The 23,601-nt window shown below is 42.6% G+C and overlaps 1 protein-coding gene across 5 annotated transcripts in view; it reads left to right on the forward strand.

Annotated features, from left to right (window-relative positions):
* The window catches only part of kdm4c (lysine demethylase 4C), a 353,632-nt gene that overhangs the window by 32,935 nt on the left and 297,096 nt on the right, over nt 1–23,601 (forward strand). For 3 of the 5 annotated variants that reach the window (XM_033017965.1, XM_033017969.1, XM_033017967.1), the window contains exons 3-5: nt 3,564–3,739; nt 7,510–7,627; nt 19,421–19,614. In XM_033017965.1, coding sequence (XP_032873856.1) covers nt 3,564–3,739; nt 7,510–7,627; nt 19,421–19,614 — 488 coding nt within the window. The remainder of the gene's footprint in view (nt 1–3,563; nt 3,740–7,509; nt 7,628–19,420; nt 19,615–23,601) is intronic. The other 2 variants (XM_033017966.1, XM_033017968.1) reach the window with 1 other exon arrangement.

Below are 23,601 nucleotides of genomic sequence, written 5' to 3' on the forward strand. Positions count from 1 at the left end.
TACATAAATATAATCAATTCAAACTCAAGTACAATAGAGCAAAGAGGAAGATACAGGGTGCAAAATATAGTTCTCAGCATTGTAGCGCACTAGTTCCATAGACAAAGTCTAATGTCAACAATAGAGTAGAGGTAAATTGGACAGTATTGGGGGGCGCCGTCCTGTATAGGTATGGCTACCCAGCCTGCAGCTGTCCGTTTTTTCACTTTTTAAAATTTTTAGTTAGTTGGGTTTTTGTTTTTTCGGAGCTCTAGTCTTTTTTATGTGTGTGGGGGGGGAGGGGGGGGGGGACTGCTTTTCAGGGTCCCTACCTGGTCGGAGAGGCAGCTTTTCTCCGGGCAGCAACTGTTAGCTTTTCGCCCTCATTCTAATAATACCAGTTGTAGAATATCTCTACTTATTGTGGTTTTACAAGAATCCACTTTCTTTCTCCACGCTCGGACTCAATCATAACGATAGTAGGCAGCCTTGGAAGCCTTACCACACTACTCAAACCTCACGTCAAAAACCTTGGCGTGATATTTGACTCAGCATTGAAATTTGACAAACAAGTCAATGCCGTGGTAAAAGCTAGCTTCTTTTAGCTTCGGACGATAGCTAAAATATAACAATTCCTCCAGTTTGATGACCTCGAAAAGATCATCCACACATTCATCTCCTCCCGCCTAGATTACTGCAACTCCCTCTACACTGGCATCAGCCAATCTTCCCTGTCCCGCCTGCAACTGGTCCAAAATGCCACAGCGAGACTCCTGACGGGCACCCGAAAAAGGGACCACATCACCTGATTCTGGCCTCTCTCCACTGGCTCCCTGTGCGGTTCCGAATAAATTTAAAGATTCTCCTTTATGTCTACTTAATGGGCTTGCCCCCACCTAAATCAAAAGTCTGCTTACCCACCACACCACCTCCAGGTCCCTCAGATCAGCCGACTTGGGGTTACTGAACATCCCGCGGTCTAGACATAAGCTCAGGGGCGACCGCGCCTTTGCGTTTGCAGTTCCTCGACTGTGGAACAGCATCCCTCTTCCCATCAGAACTGCCCCCTCCATCGACTCTATTAAGTCGAGACTTAAAACTCATCTTTACTCCCAAGCCTTTCTTGACGTCCTCTGAGCGAGGGCTATATGTATGTAGTGATGTTTGTATTTAATCTATGAACCACTGTTGTATAACGTTAGTACCTCCACCAATGTAAAGCACTTTGGCCAACGAGAGTTTTTTTTTTTAATGTGCTATATAAATAAAAGCGACTTGACTTGACGTGACTTCTTTAATTTAATTTTAGAGATTAAATTTTAGACCATTTTGCATTGTAACCCAGTACTCGTCGAGGTATTGAGGGTGTTTCAATATCAGCATTTCATTCTGACTCATCTTGTCCTTGTCCATTCTAGGACATCTGGGATTCTTTAGGGAACAGGGGTTCCCCCACTCCTATCATAGATGAGGCCCTCACTCGTGTCTCCTCAGTGCCCCACAGCTCAGCCCTTGCTCCCCCTCCCCCTAGTCGCAACAGAGACAGAGTCCTCCTAGTCCTTACCTTCAACCCATCAGCCGTCGCATACAACACGTAATCCTCCGAAATTTCAGCCACCTCCCACGGGATTCCACCATTAACCACATTTTCACATCTCAGACCCTTTCCCCCTTCCGCAGAGACCGTTCCCTCTGCAACTCCCTGGTTAACTCATCCCTTCCCACCCAAACCACCCCCGTCCCAGGTACCTTCCCCTGCAACCGCAGAAGATGCAACACCTGTTGCTATACCTCCTCCCTCGACTCTGTCCAGAGACCCCGACTGTCCTTTCATGTTAGGCAGAGGTTCACTTGCATCTCCTCCAACCTCATCCACTGTATTCGTTTGAATTGATTTTTTTTTTTTTATTAGGGACAGTGCATATTAATAAACATTTGCATGTAATATGCAAGATTGTAGCCAGTAGCTAATTTCCATCTTTAGTCCCACACAAGGTAAACACATCCCAAACAAGGTAAAAACAAAAGACAAAAACAAAAACAAAATAAACAATATGGTTTAGCCTGCAGTCATAACATAGAATAAATAACAAACACTCAACACAGTTTAAAGTCCCAAAGTCATTGTCTCTTCCCTCCTTGCTTTCCCTCTGCGCTGAGGCAATCCAAGCCTCCGATGTTATGACCCCGCCGGGTGATGGTAGGTAAGTCCCGCAGGCTGAATCCGAGCTCCGCAAACGGGCCGGTTCAAACTCTGCGGCCCGGGGCGGTCGAAGCTGTCGAAGCTGCCGAAGCTGCCGTCCTCCAGTCCAGCGGACGCAGCTGTAGTTGCGGGAGCTCCGGTAAACAGAACTCGAGCTCCCGATGATGTCGTCCACTGGCCCACTGGCCCGCGGCCGAGCCTCCGAGGCTCCAAAGTCGAGTCGGAAGTTGTGCCGCACCGCAACCACAGCCCCGAAGTCGGCCAGGCTCGCGTTGGTAAGTCCTGGCTCTGCTCCACAGCCTCCACAGCCTCGAGGTCGGTCGCAGTTGGAGGCCGCCAGCTCCGCGATAGGCCTCAGCGCAGACGGACACGGAGACGAGGATACGGCAGGAAAAGTCACATCCCCCCGAAGGAAGAGCCAAAAAACACACCACACCCACCCCCCCCACACACACACAGCCAAATAAACCGAAACAAACCGCAAAAACAGGACAAAAGAAAACAAAAAACAGAAAAGACAAACGGACTGTAGGCGAGCCGCAGCTGCAAGGCAGCGCAGCCACTCCCATTTTTGTTCAAGATGTGAACTCTTATACATCGGCGAGACCAAACACAGACTGGGCGATCGTTTCGGGGAACACTTTCGCTCTTCCCGCCTGAACCTACCTGATCTCCCGATTGCTGGACACTTTAATTCTCCTTCCCATTCTTACACAGAACTTTCTGTTCTCGGCCTCCTCCATCGACAGAGTGAGGCTAAATGCAAATTGGAGGAACAGCATCTCATATTCCACTTGGCAGCTTACAGCCCAGTGGTATGAATATTGATTTCTCTAACTTCAGGTAGCTCTGGCATTCCCTTTCTGTCTATCCCTCCCATGTCGCCCTAGCTTCTCATTTTCACCCGACAAACAGATAACAATGGCCTGTTTCCTTTATTATCGTTACTTTTTTGCATATCTTTCATTAATTGTTCTTTATCTCTCCACCAGCGTCTATATCTCTTGTTTCCCTTATCCCTAACCAGTCTGAAGAATGGTCTTGACCCGAAACGTCACCCATTCCTAAAAAAACTAGAATCAACACATACATTTAACGAGACAAAAATTTAAATAAAGACAGACGGACTGCAGATGAGCCGCTGCTGCTAGGCGTACTAGGCGCCGCCACACCACAACTACAATATATATTCAATAAATCCTTTGGTTACTATAATTAATTTATGCTAAAATGTCTTCAATTGTCTTGGTATGTGAGGCAATTTAAGAGAGTTTTCTTATTATTTACAATATGTAACAATATGAACAACAAGATTTAATAAATGGTTCTGTCCAAATAAAGGATTACTTGCATCTTCTGAGATTTCAAATTTGGTTCTTAGGTGATTCCTCCAAAGGATTGGAAACCAAGAAGAAATTACGACAACATTGATGACTTGGTAATTCCTACTCCCATTCAACAAATGGTTACTGGACAGTCTGGTCTTTTTACCCAGTATAACATACAGAAAAAACCGTTGAAAGTAAAGGAATTCCGAAATCTGGCCAATAATGATACGTAAGTGTAATATTGAGAGAATATTATTTCATGGACCTTCACTTTACTATTAAGAACATTAAAATAAAATGTTATGGAAGTTATATTTTAAAGCAAACTATCTACTTTAGACAACAGTCTGCTTAAATTATGCATATTTAGTGTTTTGCTTTAAGAAGTGGAGTTTTAGCAATTGTGGAGTTACGAATTGCCTTTGCTAATGTAATGCTAACACTCTCCACTGACAACCCAACAATGAAAGGAGCCTCTGCCGTTCCCCTTCTGAACCAAGACATTCCTTGACCTTGTTGACATTGAATGAGAAGTTGTTGTTGCGACACCACTCGAACCCGTTCTAACTCTCTCCTGTACACTGACTTATTGCACACATGTTTCAGTTAACAACAGGATGGTTGATTAATTTATAGCATGGGAGCTGTGTTTAGCCATACAGTCATGGGTGTAAAGTGAGTAGAGCGGGAGGGTAAGCACACAGCCTTGGCACGGACCTTTGTTGATGGTCAGTGAGGAGGAGATGTTGTTACGTATGCACACTAGTTGAAATCTGCTGATGAGGAAGTTAGGGATCCAGTTGCAAGGGGAAATACAGAGGCTTGGGTCTTGGAGCTTGGTAATGAAGAGGATTATAGTGTTGAATGCCAATCTGCAGTCGATAAACAGCAGCTTGACATGTGTGTCATCTTATTCAGATGGTCATGAGCAGTGGAGAGCCAGCGAGCTAGTGTCTGCTGTCGGCCTGTGTGGCAATAAGCAAATTGAGATAGATCCAGATCATTTGGTCAATTCTCACCAAACATCAGAGTAAATTCAAAGCAAAGACTGTGACAAAGGAAGTCAGAAATTGTGTGTGCTGTCACCATCTACATGCCAATTGCCATAAGACGGTGGTGGGAGGTCATTTGGCAGGAATCCTAGTCGCAAAGATCATTGCACCAATCTTTCCAAGTGTTACTGTCATTGATAATATTGCCCAAATAAATTGGCCAAATTGCCCCCCAATGTATTTTCGCACCACGGGTCCGATACAGTATAAAAGAGGGGACACCACATGGATCGAGGTCGATCTTCTGGAAATGCACTTGGGACTTTGTTGACTGTCTGGAGGTGTCTGTTCGCACGAGGCTGAAGGGCTTGGATGAGTAGAGACAAGAATTGGATCCACGGTGTTGGTTAGGTATTGTATAGGAAGTTCTTTTGTGAGTGAGAATAAAGAGTTAGTTGATCCAGTGCTTGACTCAGTGTTATACTGAACTAGACTAAGGGGGTAAGCTGTAGGAGCATAATTACACCATCATTATTATGCAAAAGTATGCGGAAGTTCGGAACACCAGCAAATGTACGAGCATGTGCAGAAGTCTCAAAGTACATTATTCAGTTTAGTCTATTGTCACGTGTACCGAGGTACAGTGAAAAAACTTTCATAGTGGACAGTTGATCAGGACAATTAATACACTGTGGTCTACATAGTTCCAAATTCCCAGCAATTACTTGAGGGTAAATGGCTGAGGCAGTTCATCAACTCTGTTCATTTCAGGGAAGAGGAATGGCTATAAGGGAGAATATAGTTTCAGGCAGGGTACATTGTTTTGATATAAGTTAACTAATTAAATGAACTTAATTTTGAAGCATTTTAATTTTCTCTTAATATTTATTTGCTTTTATTATTTTAAGCAATGTTTAGTATTTTATGAATGTTCGAGACATTTGCAAAAATTCACACTATTTTGCCAATTTTGATGGATGTTTCATACTGGGACTGGTTTAATTGGCTGCCATTATACTACTTTGGGTTTTTCCATGGTTTGAAATCGGCCTCTGTCCCATTTGCAGTTGGGCATTTGGCCCAAAGTAAGAATGGGTTTAGCAGGTAGGTAGGTGGCTGGCCTCTGCTCCAATAATATTCCTGGCTCTAGTTTTAATTATTGGATTTTGCTCTTTATTGAAGCTTTTAGAAACATCAATGTTGTTTTAACATAAACTCTTGTTTTAATAAGAAAACAAAATGATTGATGGATTAAAGACAACATTTTAATCTAACCCATAGCAAATATCCATGATACATCTTTTTTGATTTATATTTTCAGCAAAGGTTTGTTTGTTATTGAAAAAGTTACTTTTATAACAACTAAACAGGTTCGCTCCTTAATACACAGACAACTCACAAACGTTTGGTAGACCAGTTCAAAACTTTGCTTATTATCGGCCGATGGAAGGGAGAACTCTAGTCAAGTGAGCAAAACAGACACTTCACTGTCCTCATCCACTTCTTCGAACAACAGAATTACATCGTATTATATAGTGTTTTTTTGTCACCCTAGCACATTCCACAAACATTAGTCATGGTCAGAGGTACAGGAAATAAAGGCTTCTACAGAATGCATCACATCAAAGGCATTTTGTCATATGGTACAAGATATCTTACATATTAAAGACATTGGCCATTTGTTAATACCCCTTAGATCAATCTAGTTTCCTCTCTCGTCACTTCCTCCCTCACAGACATCGGACATTTGGGGCAAGGCATTTTACATATCAAAGACATCAGCTATTTGTCATTGCCCCTTAGTGAGATCAATTTAGCTTCTTCTCTGCTTCCTCTCTAGTCACTTGGTAGACAAATGTTAGTCATTCATTATCTCAATACACAGCAACCTGAGGCAAGCCTAGACTTGCCTTTCTGTATTAATCTACTGGAGAAAAGCCTGAATTGAGACTAAATATAAGCTGTAAGCTTTTCTTATATTTTTAACATAATTCAGCCTTATAATTATTCCTGGGGTCTTCATTTAAGTTACTGTTGTAAGTGAATCCTAGTGGACTCTAAATGGGTTTCAATGGCATAATGCAATTACATAATGTTAATCCATTTTGGTTTCATAAAATAGTTTTATATTTGAAACAGAATTTTAAAAAAATGCACACTTGCCAGACTTTGTACCATCCCCACCTCTCTTCCAGCTTTCTGTCCATACTACAATCATTCCTCAAAACGTCACCCATCCTTGTTCTCCAGAGATACTGCTTGAACCGTTTTTAGTGCTTACTCCAGCACCCAGTGTCTTTTTTTTGTAAACCAGCACCTGCCGTTCCTTGTGTCTGATTCTGGAAACTGCATAAAATTGCCCAACTGTATTTTGCAATTGAAAGGATCTTAAGTAATTTACATTTTCTCCATTGTACAAAGTAAGGCTAGTGACTAGTGCAATTGCTTTTACTTCTTCAATCATCCAGATTATAATTGATTCTGATACTTTGCCAGCACATACATCTATTGCAGCCACAAGGTGGCAAGGTTGAAACAAAATCAAGAACAATCTTTCAGATTTTACTCAAAGCCAAATACACACGATTATCAAATTTTATTATTTCTTCCAGCTGAAAGATTTTTTACCTGAGATCTGCTTAATCTACTGAGTATTTCTAGTATGTTTTACTTTACCTTGTTTGCAGCTTTAGTACTGACCTGCATTTCTTGTACCAGTGCAATTAGGCCACAACAAATAAATTGCCTGAGGTATTTTCTCATCCAAGCAGTGATTTACTCCTCTTTCTCCCTTAACCTCTACCTCCCCTATAAGGGACGGAAGAGAATTGCAACAAAATAAGTGTTTTTCCTACGACAGTCAATTTCTTATGATGGTAATGCCTGATTTCATTGAGGTTCAAGCTCGTATTCTGACATGAGAATATGTCGATTCTGTACTTTTATAGCTTTAAGATGCTTTTCTGAGTTTTGCTGTAAAAGACCTTTCAAATAATTTATTTTGAAACAGATATTGTACTCCGCGATACCTTGATTATGAAGACCTTGAACGCAAATACTGGAAAAATTTGACCTTTGTAGCACCGATCTATGGAGCAGATGTCAGTGGCAGCCTCTATGATGAGGTAAGTAATTAATATATCAGATAATAAATACTCTGGTGACAGTATTTGTATGTTTGGCATCTGTGTCATTTGTGCTGAAACGTGTTTAGTCTTAACCACAGCGCATCACAAAATGGCAAATTGTACCTGGAGAGGGTGTTCCAGCCTATTCTGTTTTTTTTAATCTTCAGTATGTGTGTTGTGAATCCTAAATATTGAATGAAACTTTTGTTGAGTGACAATCCATGGGGGAAAGAAATTCAGGTGTTCTCAGATGCTCCACAATGGGACTTCAACTGCTCTCCCCAGATGAGGTTCGTATCTTGCTCTCTGACCTGTGACAACGCAATCTGTGAATAATAACCCACCACAGAATGCAAAATGTCAAATACGAATGCCTAATATGTATATTGCTTGTCTAGGTAGTATGTACATATTTACTGTCTCTTTTGTTGAATTATGTAAGTCTCTAGTTATTCCACCATGCATATTGGAAGACAAGAAATCGAGTAAGTTTACTTATTCCAATCCAAATTACCTTTACGCTCGGAAAATTTATCACCCGTTTTATTTATTTTGTATTGTCAAGGAAGGTTGAGTAAAACGTCAATTACATTATCCTTCGATTAAAAAAAAAAAGATGGATATTATTGTATATTCTATGTTTAGTTTTACTTTAAGTTTAAAAAAAAGATTAGCTGAGAATGGCACTCTGTAAAAATGCACTTGTGCGACCAACATCCATGTACAAGAAGTAATTTATTTTTTCTCAATGGTAACTTCTCTCCTCATGCGTCCATATAAAGTGGCTTCTCATACTTGACAATTGCCTCTGTTCCATTTCATAATGTTCTTTTTTTCATGAGCTCATTGTCCTCATTCCTAAACTGTCACTCAGTAAACATCTCAAATAATTCATTTGATCTTGCCATCTCATCTGACTCTGCCACTCCATGAACTCATTCACAGTTGAGCCCATTTCTTGACCATTCCCATGCATTATAATCCACCTGTTTCATTATTTCACCTTCCAGTGACATTTCCTTATTCAGCAATGGGAAGAATTATGTCATGTATTATTTTCAAACTTTCATCTAATTTTTGGTCTTTGATTAGCAACAACACTAGCATAGCTACCAAACTGCTCGATCACATCCTTGAATTAATCCTAAAATAGACACAAAAAGTTGGAGTAACATCGAAACAGGCAGCATCTCTGCCTGTCCCGCTGAGTTACTGCAGCTTTTTGTGTCTATCTTCCGTTTAAGCCAGCATCTGCAGTTCCTTCCTACACTTGTACTAATCCTGATGCGCTAGTACTCACTAATACTATTACTCTTTTAATCTGGCTGTTTCCACACAACAAACCTTATCTTAGCTTCCTTAAGTTCAAGAAATGTAGTCTTGACAGGATATATCAGTCTTGATTAATCACCACTACATCTAAAGCATGAAAGCCACCGAGAGCAATATTATGATCTTTTAAAAAAAAACTGGATGGTATCAGGCTCATCCTGTTTCTGATTGTAATCTCTAACTGCTTTTCTCTACTTCTCTTAAAAGTTCTTTCTGCTGCCCCGTTTACCTTCGCCTCTAACAATTTGTGAGACTATTTGATCAGCTGCATTGCTACATTGCTTATTTTCCAAACCCAACAAGCAACACCTGAGGTTTCCATAGCGCAAATTCTTAAATCTGAAACTGGTGTCTGTAACTTTGACTCCATTTCCACCAAGTTGTTTACCATCCAGTGCTCCTTAACCTTAAAAGACCTTGACCTGAGAGCAAACCCACGGAAAGTGACTGGCCAGGATGGCGAGCCATGTCCTAGGAACCTGTGCAAACTAACTGGCAAGAGTATGTGTGAACATCTTTATTCTCCCTATGCTAATCTGAGGTTCCCACCTGCTATAGGAAAACCATTATCATCCCAATTTCAAAAAAGACACGCTAACAGGCCTTCATGATTAGCGTTTGGTGGCTCTGACATCCACCATCATGTAGTGGTCCACAAGGCTGGTCGTGGTGCACATTAACTCCGCCATTGATCCACTGCGATTTGCTTACCGCTTCAACATATCCATGGCAGACATCGTCCCCCCAGCCCCTACACTCATCCCTGGAACATCTGGATAATAAGGACCCTTTGTCAGTCTACAGCTCCAGTCAGTATCAATCGTGCTGAAATTGAAATGGTAATGAGGTTCAAATTCCAAGGTGTCAATTTATCCTCGTCCAACCAAATTGACACTACAGCCAAGAAAGCCCACCGACACCTCTACATCCACAGAAGATTAAGGAATTTTGTATGTCTCCAACCACTCTTACCAATTTTTATAGATATACCATGGAAGGTAACCTATTGGGATGCATCACAATTTGGTTTGGCAATTGGTCTGCTCAAGAGGAAAATAAATTGGAGAGAGCTGTAGATGTGACCCAGTCCGTCATGCAAATTAGCCTCTCAGTTCCTCATTGATTCCATCCCCTCATCTGTACATTTTTCACTATATTTCTTAGACTGCCTGAGAATGCAGAATACAAGAAAATGTTAATCTTTAAAGCTGTATTATTTTCCTGGGATGATGTTTGGATCTTGTTTTCTATCTGGTATGGATCAACAATAATGGAACTGGATACATGCAAGATTTAATTGGAATACATTAAAACTGATCTAGTATTGAGCATTGGACACAGAAACAAGTATATTGGATATTGCCAATGTGAATGTGGAAGCTGACTTTGTATCTGGGATGAAATGTTGTTGAGGGATCCAATAGTAGATCTGGAGGTTAGAGGAGGCCCTTACCGGAAGTTTCTGGCTTTGATGAGATGGGATGGAATAGAAACAGGGAAGAGCATCATCTCTTTACCTGGGTAAACAACAGGAAGCATGGGAGGAGGGTTACCTCAGTATAGAGGTTTCAGCTGTGTTGCCAAAGATAAGGTCAACATTGTGCAGAATGCCACTTTGAAATAAATACACATGATTTATAAAGTGGGGCAATTGATGGACTTTGTTGATGAAAGGGAGATTGGACTTGGAGTTTAATTTATGAGAACAGAAGGGTCACAATTTATTTATATCTTTAATGAACCATGACGAAGGCATAGTGGCAGAACCTGAAATGAAAGGTAGATGTTTCCAACACTTATTTGACAACCCTGATTTGACAAGAATTGATATGAAATGAGATGCAACAAAGAATCAGGCAGATATAGCGTATAATATTTTTAAATTACCTTGGTTTCACATATCATCTAATATTCTTTATGTGGTGAAGCATAGTGATAACCCTACAAATTAAGGTACATTAACATCTTGAAAATAAACTTTAAATGGAGAATCTCATGTTTGTTTTTAGATGGTGCATAGACTGCTCTGATTCTTGTTTTAACTTAGCAAGCAAATGTGCAATTTTACTTCAAAATTATACCACTTTTCACCAACGCAGCATCTGCCATCTTACTTTCATGTATTTTTTTCCCTGTTGTAGTACAGTTTATCATCATTTTAAAGGGCCTGTGTTATGGGAAAATACATGATCGAGCAAAAATTCCTATCAAAAAGCTTTTCCTTCAATTAAAAAAACCCCAAAGTATTTAAAAATACATCACCGCAGGTCCCTTAAATAACAAAATATGTTATTAACATTTTAATTATTATTTTAGATAATAAAAGCGTGCAGTTGCTCAAGCTATATATGTCTGCATTTGTAAGCTCATCACTGTGTGATTCTGGTGACTCTTCCACAGCATTCTAGTCTGCTTATAAAGACTGTGTAGAATGCAAAACAGGGACACCGTAAAACCACGATACGGGTGATTGTGGTCGGTGTGGATTCCATGGGCCGAAGGGCATGTTTCCGCACTGTATCTCTAAACTAAACTCAAAATTTTGCACTAATGTTTTGTTTTTACAGTTTTCTTTTCTTTTCACTGTCTTGAATAACTTATGTACATTTTTTTTGGTGTTATCTATGTTTATGCATGCTGCTTTAAGCATGACCCAATAACAAACCTTGGATTACAAGCAACATCAAGAGCCTCCTAAACGAGAAAAAGGAGGCTTTCAAGGTTGGTGATCGGGAAAAAATCAAGAGGGTACAGCACCACCTGAAAAGGAGTATGAAGCAGGCAAAAGGGGACTATAAAAGGAAGCTGGAGAAGAAACTGCAGTACAACAACATCAAAGAGGTGTGGAGAGGAATAAAGACCATCACTGGCTTCAAGGAGAAGAGAAGCCAGCCGTCAGGAGACGTGGACAAGGCCAATGAGTTTAACCTGTTCTATAACAGGTTTGATTTGGTATCCCCTCCCACCTCTACAGGTGCAGCCTCTCCCCCACCATCACCTCCACGAGGCAGCCCTCCCAACACCACAGCTGCAGCACCTCCTATGCCGGCATCTCCTCATCTTCACGGCGGACGAGGTGAGAGCTGAGCTGAGGAGGTTGCGCCCTGGTAAAGCAGCTGGCCCTGATGGTGTATGTCCCAGGCTACTAAAAGACTGTGCGGCGCAGCTGGCGGAGCCGCTCCAGACCATTTTCAACCTGAGCCTCCAGTCAGGGAGGGTACCAGGTCTGTGGAAAACATCATGTCTCGTGCCGGTTCCCAAAGCAGGGCGGCCGACCGAGATCAACGACTACAGACCGGTGGCCCTTACATCCCATATCATGAAAACAATGGAGCGGCTACTCATTCGTCTCCTGAGACCACAAGTCCAGCACGCACTCGACACACTACAGTTTGCATACCAGGAGAACATTGGGGTGGATGACGCAGTCCACTACATGCTGCACCGGATCTACTCCTTTTTGGACAAACCCGGTGGCTATGTGAGGATTATGTTCTTCGACTTCTCAAGTGCGTTCAACACCATCCAACCCCTGATTCTGAATGACAAGCTTAAGAAGATGGGGGTGGATTCCACATTTATCTCCTGGATATACGACTACCTGACGGGTCGACCACAGTTTGTCAAGCTGGGGGACAGTGTCTCTGGCACAGTGGTGTGCAATGTTGGAGCCCCACAGGGAACGGTTCTGGCCCCGTTCCTCTTCACCCTGTATACAGCAGACTTTAACTATAAGTCTGACACATGCCACGTACAGAAATATTCAGATGATACAGCGATTGTGGCATGTGTAAGGAACGGGCAGGAGGAGGAATACAGGAACTTGACCAGTTCCTTTTGTGCCTGGAGTGAAGAGAACTGTCTCATCCTGAACACAACTAAGACTAAAGAGATGGTGGTTAACTTTGGCAGGTCCAATCTCCCCCTTCAGCTGGTCAACGCTGCAGGGGCTGACATTGAGGTGGTGCAGACATATAAATACCTTGGAGTGCACCTTGATAACAAACTGGACTGGTCTGTCAACTCTGACTCCCTCTACAAAAAAGGCCAGAGCATACTCTTTTTCCTCAGAAGGCTCAAATCCTTCAATGTGGGTAATGATATGCTGCACATGTTTTACAACACGGTGGTTGCAAGTGTTATTTTCTAAGCTGTTGTCTGCTGGGGCAACAGCATTAGTGCAAAAAACAACAAGAAGCTGGTCAAACTGGTTAAACGAGCTAGCTCAGTGCTGGAGGGGAGAGTAGACTATGGGATGGATGTGCTTGAGAGGCGTATGAGGCACAAGGTGCAGGTCATCCTGAAAAACCCCGGGCATCACCTCCATGTAATTCTGGAGAGTCAAAAGAGCACTCGGAACAACAACCGGCTCCTCTCCCTGCCCTGTAGAACGGAGCGGTTCAGGAGATCCTTCACCCCTGCAGCCATTAGATTTTATAATTCGGACCGCTAGGCTGTAGGGGGATGCATTTTGCAATTTTTAATTTTTAACTGTTAATTATTGGTCTTTTTAAGCATTTATTGCTCTCAGGTAGTGTCCACATTGTATTCTATGTATTTTCTGTCTGCGTTCGTTTTGAATCTGTGGGTTTGTTGGTTGGGGGCTTCTGGACATCTGAATTTCCCTGAGGGGATCAATAAAGTTATTTATTATTATTATTATTATTATGACCCGTTGTAATTCTACCTCACTGTACTCCAGAGGACAATAAATTCAATGACCTGAATATTCAATGTCTCTATTCTCAAAGCCCATAATTGAATGCATCTTTGAAGAAATAACTGTTTTGAGTGTGTAAAATTTATTTTGTGACTTTAATTACATAAAGTAGTGTTCTTGGTATTTTCTTTAAATCACCTTAATCTTTATTGGTCCAAAAGTATTTAAAGCTGAAATAAAATATTATGTGCAAAAATTGTAGACCTGAGGTGTATGCTTGGAGTGCCCTCTACTGTGCAGTTTCGCAAAAGCACCATAATTTTATTTTATGCTGAAGGTATTGCCAGTTCTTTTTAAATCATTGTCTGTTGTAATTGCCAATTATCATTAAAATGTAAACATAAATGTAACTTTTAACCCTCTTTGTGGATGATATGCCTTGTTCAAATCCATTGCTTAATTCATTTACCAGCACTAATTTACCAATAATTATTTTTTTCTTAAACCGATTACTACAACTGAATGTTGCCAATGAGCCATCTCAATATCAAAGGCAAAGATGCTGTTCCAGCAGATACTTAATGGTTTTGCTAGATGACTGGATTTTTTTGGATTTCTTAGAAAGTTGATTATAGAGTGTGTTAGTAAGACTGTGCCTGTGCCCTGTGCAGATTTTTTCTCCTTATTTCTGGATTTCAGGAGAGGGGGTAGATTAAATAAGGTGTTGGCAACACCATTCTTGAGAACAGTGTGTAGATTTTGCCTGCTTATTAAAAAGAATATGATTTCAAAAAAGTGAATTTGACAAATAAGAGTGTGTGTGGACTAAGCCTGTATTCACTAGAGTTGAGAAGAAAGAGGTGATCTCATTCAAACTTTGAACATTCAAGAGCGTTTTACTGTCAAAAGTCCCGAAGCAGAACAATGACATTCTTACTTGCAACAGCACAACAGATAAGCAATAATATTGCAAAGACATCAATACAACTAAGTCTATGTAGTTCGGAGCTTAGTTGGAGGTTATAGTGTTTAATAGCCTGATGATTGTTGGGAAGAAGCTGCTCCTGCAACTGGACGTTACAATTTTCAGGCTCCTATACCTTCCCAATGGCAGTAGAGAAATGACTGAGTGGCCATTATCGTGTGGGTCTCTGATGCTGGTTGTCCCTTCGATGGTAGGGCGGTCAGGACCCATGATGGACTAGGAACCCAATTTTCTTGGACTATTCTTACAGTATGCAACAGAAAGGTGGCAGGGAGGATGTTTACCAGTGTTAGGGAGCCGAGAATCAAGAACCATAGTCTCCAATTAAGACAGGCCATTTAGGACTGAGATAAGGAGAGTTTTAGATGGTATTTAGATGGTAACTCTTTGGAATTGTCTCCCTTGGAAGATTGTAGAAGAAAAATATAGAGAGATTCCTAGACATTAAGTAAATCAAGGTCTATAGGGATAATGTAGGAACATGGATCCAAGGTAGGAGATCAGCCCATCTTGTGATAAACATGACAGCCAGTTCAAATTGTCATAAGGCCTGCTTGTCCTAATATTATATTAAAGCTTTATTTCAGACACAGGTCCATATAACACATCAAACAGTACAAAGAATTACAAAGATACATTAAAAAATTGCATATTAGCCTAAAATATATATAAGCTATTGCACCAATGCCGTCTTAGCCTAGAAGTGAATCTATAGCAGCTTTTCAGAGGGCTGACTAGGGCTTCAATTATGTGGTTCTCTGATTTGTCCAGGCGACACATAAAACTAAACATCAGCTGTCTTAAGAGTGCCTCACAGGTTGGCACTCTAGTAGACACAAACAATTGACTGGCACTATGCCACCTAGGGACACGAAGTAGCAACCTCATTGCATCATTGTATGCAACCTTAAGCCTCTGCATACTCTTTTTCTTATAATTAGACCACAATTGAGCAGTATATAACGGTGTGATGTAGGTTCTGAACAGGGAACACTTCACAGAATCAGAGCACATATAAAACTTCCTTATAAGCATGTTGGCTTGAAGATAAATTTTACAGCGCTGTCGGTAGAGGTCTTTGTCATCCTTCCAGTCATCAGATATGACATGACCTAAGTATTTAATTTCCTCACACACAGCAAGAGGACTGTCTGACAAATAAAAGGTCGGAAAAGTTGATTTCCTGTCCTCAGCGCTTCTAATTACCATTATGCGGCTTTTCTTAGCGTTATACTTAATGTCATAATCAAGGCCATACTGAGAGCACACCTTCAATATCTGCTGCAGCCCAGCACTATATGGACAGAGCAGGACCAGGTCATCTGCATACATCAGATGATTAACAATAGTGTTGCCCACAAGACAGCCAGTTTTTAGCCTATTTAACTGATTTGACAATTCGTCCATATAAACATTAAATAAAATAGGAGACAAAATTCCTCCTTGCCGCACTCCGTTACTAACACAGAATGGAGCAGATACAACATTGTCCCATTTAACGTGAAACGTTTGATGGGCATACCAGAACACTAAGATTCTCACTAAGAATTTAGGGGCACCTCTATTTAGCAATTTTACAAACAAGTGTTCATGGTTAATTCTATCAAATGCCTTGGACGTATCAATAAAACATAGGAATACAGATGAATTCAGGCTTGTGTACCTGAACACAATCTCTTTAAGAGCATAGATACACAGGTCAGTTCCATGTTTTCTTTTGAACCCAAACTGATTGTCAGTAGTAAGGACATACATTTCTAGCTTTGTCAGCAGTATTCTCTCCAGTACTTTAGATAAGATACTGGCTAGTGCAATAGGTCGGTAATTATCAATACTGTTGAGCCTACCAGCCTTATCTTTAATCACAGGCACTAGCATTACAGACATAATATCATTTGGCAAGACACCATGAACCAGACAGCCATTAAAACACATGGAAAGCAAAGGGCAGAGCTTATAGCTGGCATATTTTAGATGTTCTGCAGTAATGCAGTCCATACCACAGGCTTTGTTGTTATCCAACATGTTAATGGCATCATAGACATCAGCTGCCCTAACTACCATATCTACAGAGAGATCAATAAGTTCATGATTGATTCTAACTGGGTTACTTTTAACACAGTTAAAAAGGTTACAGTAGTGCTCACGCCAACTCTCAGCTATTTTTTCTGGGCTACTAACACCTTCAATGTCAGACGGTAGGGGTGTTTTGCTGTTATTCATTACTCTGACCTCTTTCCAGAAGTTAGTAAGGTTGTTATTCTGTAGCTTCCTGGCAAGCGAGTCTGCTCTCATTGTGTTTTCATTTTTCTTAATAAAACGAAGTGCATATTTAACTCTAGCATTTGTGCGGTTTTTTCATATCTAACAATACTCCCTGTCTAGGCCTACCTGCCTCTGACCAGAGTCTAAAGGCCTCTCTTGCCTCAGCGTACTGCTCAGCCACAAACTCATTCCACCCAGGTCTGATGTTGGGTACCTTACATTTGCTTTTACAAAAGGGATCACTGGAGGCAATGAGACATTTCACAATAACATCATACATGGCACAGAGTTTTTCAGCATGTTGCACGTCCTTACAATTCATATCTGAGCACATTAGGGCCTCTTGAGGCAATTCAATATTATTTAAAAAACTGTCCGTTTGCAGTGAATATCCAGCCATAGCATCACTGCTCAGTTTTGACCAGTCCAGTTTACTTGAGGAAGCAGCATTATTATTACTGGACAGCAGGGGTACATTCTCAACATTTAACCATGCAGCAATAGGTATGTGATCAGAGGTGGCAAGTTCATAACAAATCTCCACCTTTTCCAGTGAGGCATGAGCATCGGCTGTGGTCACAATATGGTCTAACCAGGATGTTGTGTGCCATGCTTCACTAACATAGGTAAAACTTGTGTCAGGCAACAGAGCTTTACTCGATAGAATTAGTTTAGACTCATTACAAAACTGCTGCAGGTGTGCTGCAAATAAAGATTTGCTATCTGACATGTCAGCATTAAAATCACCCATGACGTAGACACAAGATGAGCTGTTGTCCTCTATAAAGGACTGAATAAAAGCTAACCTGTTCAGAAACTCGTCCTCATGCTCATATGATTCATACGGTGTATAAACATTTAAGACAGTAAATTTCTTTCCGTTATAATTACACTCCAGCCCTATGGCCCAGTCAACATTTAGACGCACCACCTTCACCAGCGAGTCATATTTAATGTTCCACAGTATAGCTACACCACCAGCTATCCTACCCCGAACCAGCCTCGTACTGAGGTCGGTAGTGGACTCTCCAGCCCCATGGAAGTTCATGTGTAGAGTGTTCAACTTATCCAGATCTTGTTTCGCCAGCCAAGTTTCTTGCAGGCACAGAATGTCACATTGGTCTAGCAGTGTGTCCACCACCAACCGTCCTGATATTATCATGAGATGGAATAGCTAAATCAAATTACATCAAAATGTCAAGAGTTTCACCTTAAATTTTTTGTACATTCATGTCGTCTAGCATTTGATTGAATTATATTTTGAAACTTTTTTTTCCACCTATTGTTTTTGTGTTGCCTCTGAAATGTTGACATTCTGAGGAACTGCCTTGGATTCAATTAAGGTTAATCTGTGCACATCAGAGGAGGATTTACTGCTCATACATCGACCTTATTGACAAAGAATTGCAGTGCAATTTGCTGTTGGATCTATTTTCCAGTTAATTTCCTAAATTACAATTTACAAATTACAACACTGCTTCAGGCCAGACGTCAAGTACGCAACCTTTATTACTGTGTTGTTAGATTTTGATGGCATGTCACCATTTCCTTTTTCTACCATCGTACAATCTTCCCTTTTGACTTTCCCAGTTGAATCGCGAGACATCATGATGCTCCTTATCATCTCCTCTGAACTTCTAAATCCACCTCCCGAACCTGCCTCTGAGCCATCCACAAAATAGCCTCTCGGATCTCTCTGACTTCCCTAACCTTAATGATCCCCCCCACACCCACTCCCTCCTTTTTCCCTTGCATTCCTCCTCCTCCTCCTGTACTTCTTGTAAAAATAAGGCACAGAGTACGGGAGTAACTCAGCAAGTCAGGCAGCATCGCTGAAGAACATATATAGGTCATGTTAAAATTAAAACCCGAAACATCACCTATCTACGTTCTTCAGGGATGCTGCCTGACCCGCTGAATTACTCCAGCACTTTGTGTATTTTTTTTAAACCAGCATCTGCAGTTCCGTGTTACTACTCTTATGTAAATTCGATTGTATTTTAATTTACTGTTGCATGTTGATAGGAGACTGTTACCAATGCTATTAATATTTTGCATTGATTTGAGCACTGTGTATGAGACGGACATGTTTGTAGGTTAATTGGCTTTATTGGGATAAATGTAAATTATCCCCAGTTTATGCAGGATAGTGTTAATGTGCGGGGATCGCTGGTGTGCGTGGACACGGTGGGCTGAAGGGCCCGTTTCTGCACTGTATCTCTAAAAAAAAAGAGAGGGACTGTTCCACAAGCTACCTTTGGTGTTTGGCTCAATTTGTAACTGGACGAAGTTGCACAAAGGAATTAGTTTTTTTATGGAATTGATTGTGTTTCTTGGCTCTGCCATAAGACAACAAAACCCTAATTTTATTTTGATTCGTTCACTTTATCCTCTATGCACTAGGTGGTGGAAATATTATTATTAGAAACAAACTACTGTAAATCTTTTTTGACTGATTAGTGTTTCAGTGTCACTTCTATTTTTCAGCACCTGAGTGCACGCTATGTTTATCAATCCCCATGATTAATATCAAGTGTTAATCTTCTAGGATGTCGGTGAATGGAATATCAGTCGTTTGAATACAATCTTGGATGTGGTGGCAGAAGAAAGTGGGATAGCTATTGAAGGCGTGAACACACCATATTTGTACTTTGGAATGTGGAAAACTACTTTTGCTTGGCACACGGAAGATATGGATCTGTACAGCATTAACTACCTACATTTTGGAGAGCCAAAATCATGGTAGGTGACAGAGTTCAGTGGCATTTCGGTTTCATTTCATGCTGTGTATTTTTAAGGATGAGGAAAGAAAACATTTTCACATTTCACTGATGAAAAAAAAGCTGTTTAAAACTACTGCATACATTGAATGATGAACAATGTTCAGTATCTGGAGTTAGAACATTTTGCCGTGGGTGGAATTAAATGTTGTAGTGCTTCGATTCTTGTGTGTTGATCATTTGCTACTAATTTAAATTAAGATTGTATAAATTATATTGATAAAAGAGTAAATTATATTTTGTGTTGTGGTTTGCCATTCTGTCAGTTTGCCTGAGTACAATAAACTAAAACGTGCAGCAACATTGTCATTACAAGAAGTAGAAACAAAGAACTGCAGATGCTGGTTAATACACAAAAGGACACAAAATGCTGGTGTATCTCAGAAAGTCAGGCAGCATATCTGGAGAACATGGCTAGGTGGCATTTCAGGTCGAGGCCCTTCTTCAGACTCTTTCAGGTCGAGACCCTTCTTCAGATTTGGAGGATCTTGATCCGAAATGTCACCTATCCATGTTCTCCAGAGTTGCTGCCTGACGTACTGAGTTATTCCAGCACTTTGTGTCCTTTTGCCATTACTAGAATGTTGTTGCGTCAGTGCTGAAAGTGGGGATTTGCTTGGAGGTGATTTCATGGTGAGGTGAGCATTGTATGTGTGTGTGTGTACTTGTTTGTGTCTTTGGTCTAGATGATAGATGATTTTGATGGTTTTTAACTGATACTGTGCAGACCCGTTGCTCCCCCAACGCAAGATTCCACCACTCACCCGTTCACCCAACACAATATTGCACCACTCGCGCATAGCCCCCAACTGGGCAGGCGCGGATCATTTCTCATCATCCCCCAACACTCGCTCCTCCTCCTCTTTAACCTTCACTCTTAAATCCCTAGAGAGGAAGGGGTGGTAGAGAGGGAGGGGGAAGGGGTTAGAGAGGGATATTGATAGAGAGGGAGGGGATAGAGAGGGAGAAAGAGGGGAGGGGGTAGAGAGAGAGAAGGAGGGGAGGGGAGTGGAGAGGGGCAGAAAGAGGTAGAGAGGGAAATGGAGGGGGTAGAGTGGGGGGGGGAGGGAGGGTAGAGAGGGAGGGGGTAGAGAGGGGGGTGGGGAATCTCCCTCCACCCCTCCCCATCTCCCTACTCCACACCTCCCCCCCCCCCCACCTCATCCCTCTACCTCCCCATCTCCCTCCTCCATTTCCCTCATGCTCCTCCCCTCACACCCATTCCCTGCCCCAGGACCTACCCAGGCCGTGGAGGAGCGCCAGGGCCTGGAACTTAGCTCGGACCGGCCCTGGCTGTAGACTACAGCCGTCAGCTCGGCCGCCGCCTGGGCTCCAGTCCAGGTCCTGACTTCATCTCCGGGCTCATCCCTAACCCCAGACCCAACGGCGGCTTCTTTTTTCGGCCCCATCCTAAGCCCCGGGCTCGGCCCTCACTCCAGCTCCAGCAGCACCCTCCCCGTCAGGCGTCGAGCGCCGGCAGCCACCACATGCGAGCGCTGGAGTGCCTCCCCCTCCCGGAGTGTCCCATCCTGCCTTGCGAGTGCATTGTGACGTCACTCGGGTTTTTTTCCCGAAATGGGTGAGTTTTCAGGCTGTTTTTAAAACTTTAAACGATTAAAAAGTTCGGAAATATAGGTGGGTATGCGACAGGAAGATGTTTATCGCCTCAACGGGAAAAATGTGAGTAGGACGTGTGAAAATGGGAAGGCTGTGGCCTAGCGTTTGGAATTAACCAGACACACACACACACACATACACACACACACACACACACACACACACACACACACACACACACACACACACACACACACACACACACACACACACACACACACACACACACAGCCACACACAGCCACACAGAGCCACACACAAGTTGAAGCGTTTTAGTATTATAGAGATATTTTTAGTTTAAGAATAACAAATATAATGAAGTGCTCTGACACAATTCGGAGCAGATTGCAACAGGTTCATTGCCATTGTATTTGAATATATAAATAGTTATCTTTGTGGGACAACTGAAAAGTTTCTTTAAAGCAGTGGCTGAATACCCAAGAGCTATTTTCAGCTATATTGTGGATGAAGAACCACTCAGAGACTGAAGCAGCAACGGGCCTTTTGTTCCACCACTGCAAGCATACATAGGGGGACCAGAAGCATAATGCATTTTGTGGGGGAGGTTAGATTCTCCCAGAGATTCAAAATTCATTTTATAGAACAATGAGATGGTTCACCAAGTGATTGGCAGCCAATCAGACATGAGCAAGACCATTTTTGGTGATGCTGGTGTTTAAGGGCCTGTCCCATTTGGTGATTGCCGGCATCATTGACTGACGTATCAGGTCACTGAAAAATTTGCGGCATGATGCAGTGGTGACGCGGCGTGACGCGCCGTGATGACATATGAAGCGCTGTGTTTTTGTTCAAAATGTTCAAAATCTTACGGCGACACTGATATGACACCAGCAGTCACCGAAAAAATCGCCAAGTGGGACAGGCCCTTTAGGCCGCTTATCTTATCTGTTATTTAAAAAAAAATTCAAAATAGACTTTATTCGGGTAATAAACCGTCTCCTCTCCATAGTAGCCGTCCCGAGGGCAGCGTGTGCTGGTAGTGAGGTTCCGACGGTGTAGGAAGGATCTGACTGGGAGGGCTCCCCTGGCGATGAGGCATTTTGCCAGACAAGCTGGGCAGTCTGCTCTTGGAACCACGCCACCAGATCCATCGAGTCCTTTCCCTGCAGTGCCTGCAGGACGTTCCGATGGACATGTGGTCAAAGGTGTTGGTCCGGAAAAACCTTTCCACAAACGACAGATGGGCGGCCATGTCTAGCTGACTGGCACATTGCATGGCATCTACGCCAGGCCCATCGTTCGCAACACCAGGGACAGGTAGAACCTCAGCAGGTAGTGACACTTGGTGCCCACGTGCCTTGGCTCTACACTCCACCTGATGCAGCCGTACACGAAGGTGGCCATCAGGATGAGGGCGACGTTGGGCACACATTTACCCCCATTGTCTGCAGACTTGTACATTGTGGCCCGTCGCACCCGGTCTATCCTCGACCCCCAGATGAACTGGAAGACAGCCCGGGTGATCCCTGTGGAGTAGGAGGGAGGGACAGGCCACACTTGCGCCAAGTATAGCAGCCCCGAGAGTACCTCACACCTGATGACCAAATGTTTTCCCGTTATGGAGAGGGAGCGTTGTCTCCAAAGCTCCAGCTTCTTCCCCACCTTAGCTATCCGCTCCAGCCAATTCTTACATGCCTCAGCCCCCCCGAACCAGATCCCCAGCACCTTCACGAAGTCGGGCTTGATGGTGAAGGGGACGGAAGATCGGTCGGGCCAGTTGCCAAAGAGCATGGCCTCGCTCTTCCTGCGGTTCACCCTGGCTCCCGTGGCCGACTCAAACTGGTCGCAGATGCTGATCAATCTGCGGACCGACCCTGGATCCGAGCAGAAGACGGCAACATCGTCCGTGTACAGGGAGGTTTTGACGAGTGCCCCCACTGCCTGGCAATGTCACTCCTCTTATGCTCGCATCCTTCCTGATGGACTCGGCAAAAGGTTCAATACAGCAGACAAACAAGACAGGGGAGAGAGGGCAACCCTGCCTGACTCCAGACCTGATGGGGACGCTGTCTGATTCCCACCCATTGATTTGGACTGCACTACAGATATCGGTGTAGAGCAGTTTGATCCAATTTCGAATTCTCTCCCCAAAACCCATTTTGGAGAACACGTCCCTCATGTACGTGTGCGATATCCTGTTGAAGGCCTTCTCCTGGACCAAGCTGACTAAGCAGGCATCCACCCGTCTGTCCTGCATGTAGGCAATGGTATCTCTCAGCAGCGTTAGGCTGTCTGAGATTTTCCTGCCAGGTACAGCACAGGTTTGGTCCGGGTGGATCGCCTGTCCCAGGTCAGACTTGACCCGGTTGGC

Source organism: Amblyraja radiata, chromosome 3, assembly GCF_010909765.2.
Source record: "Amblyraja radiata isolate CabotCenter1 chromosome 3, sAmbRad1.1.pri, whole genome shotgun sequence".
Lineage (NCBI taxonomy): Eukaryota > Metazoa > Chordata > Chondrichthyes > Rajiformes > Rajidae > Amblyraja > Amblyraja radiata.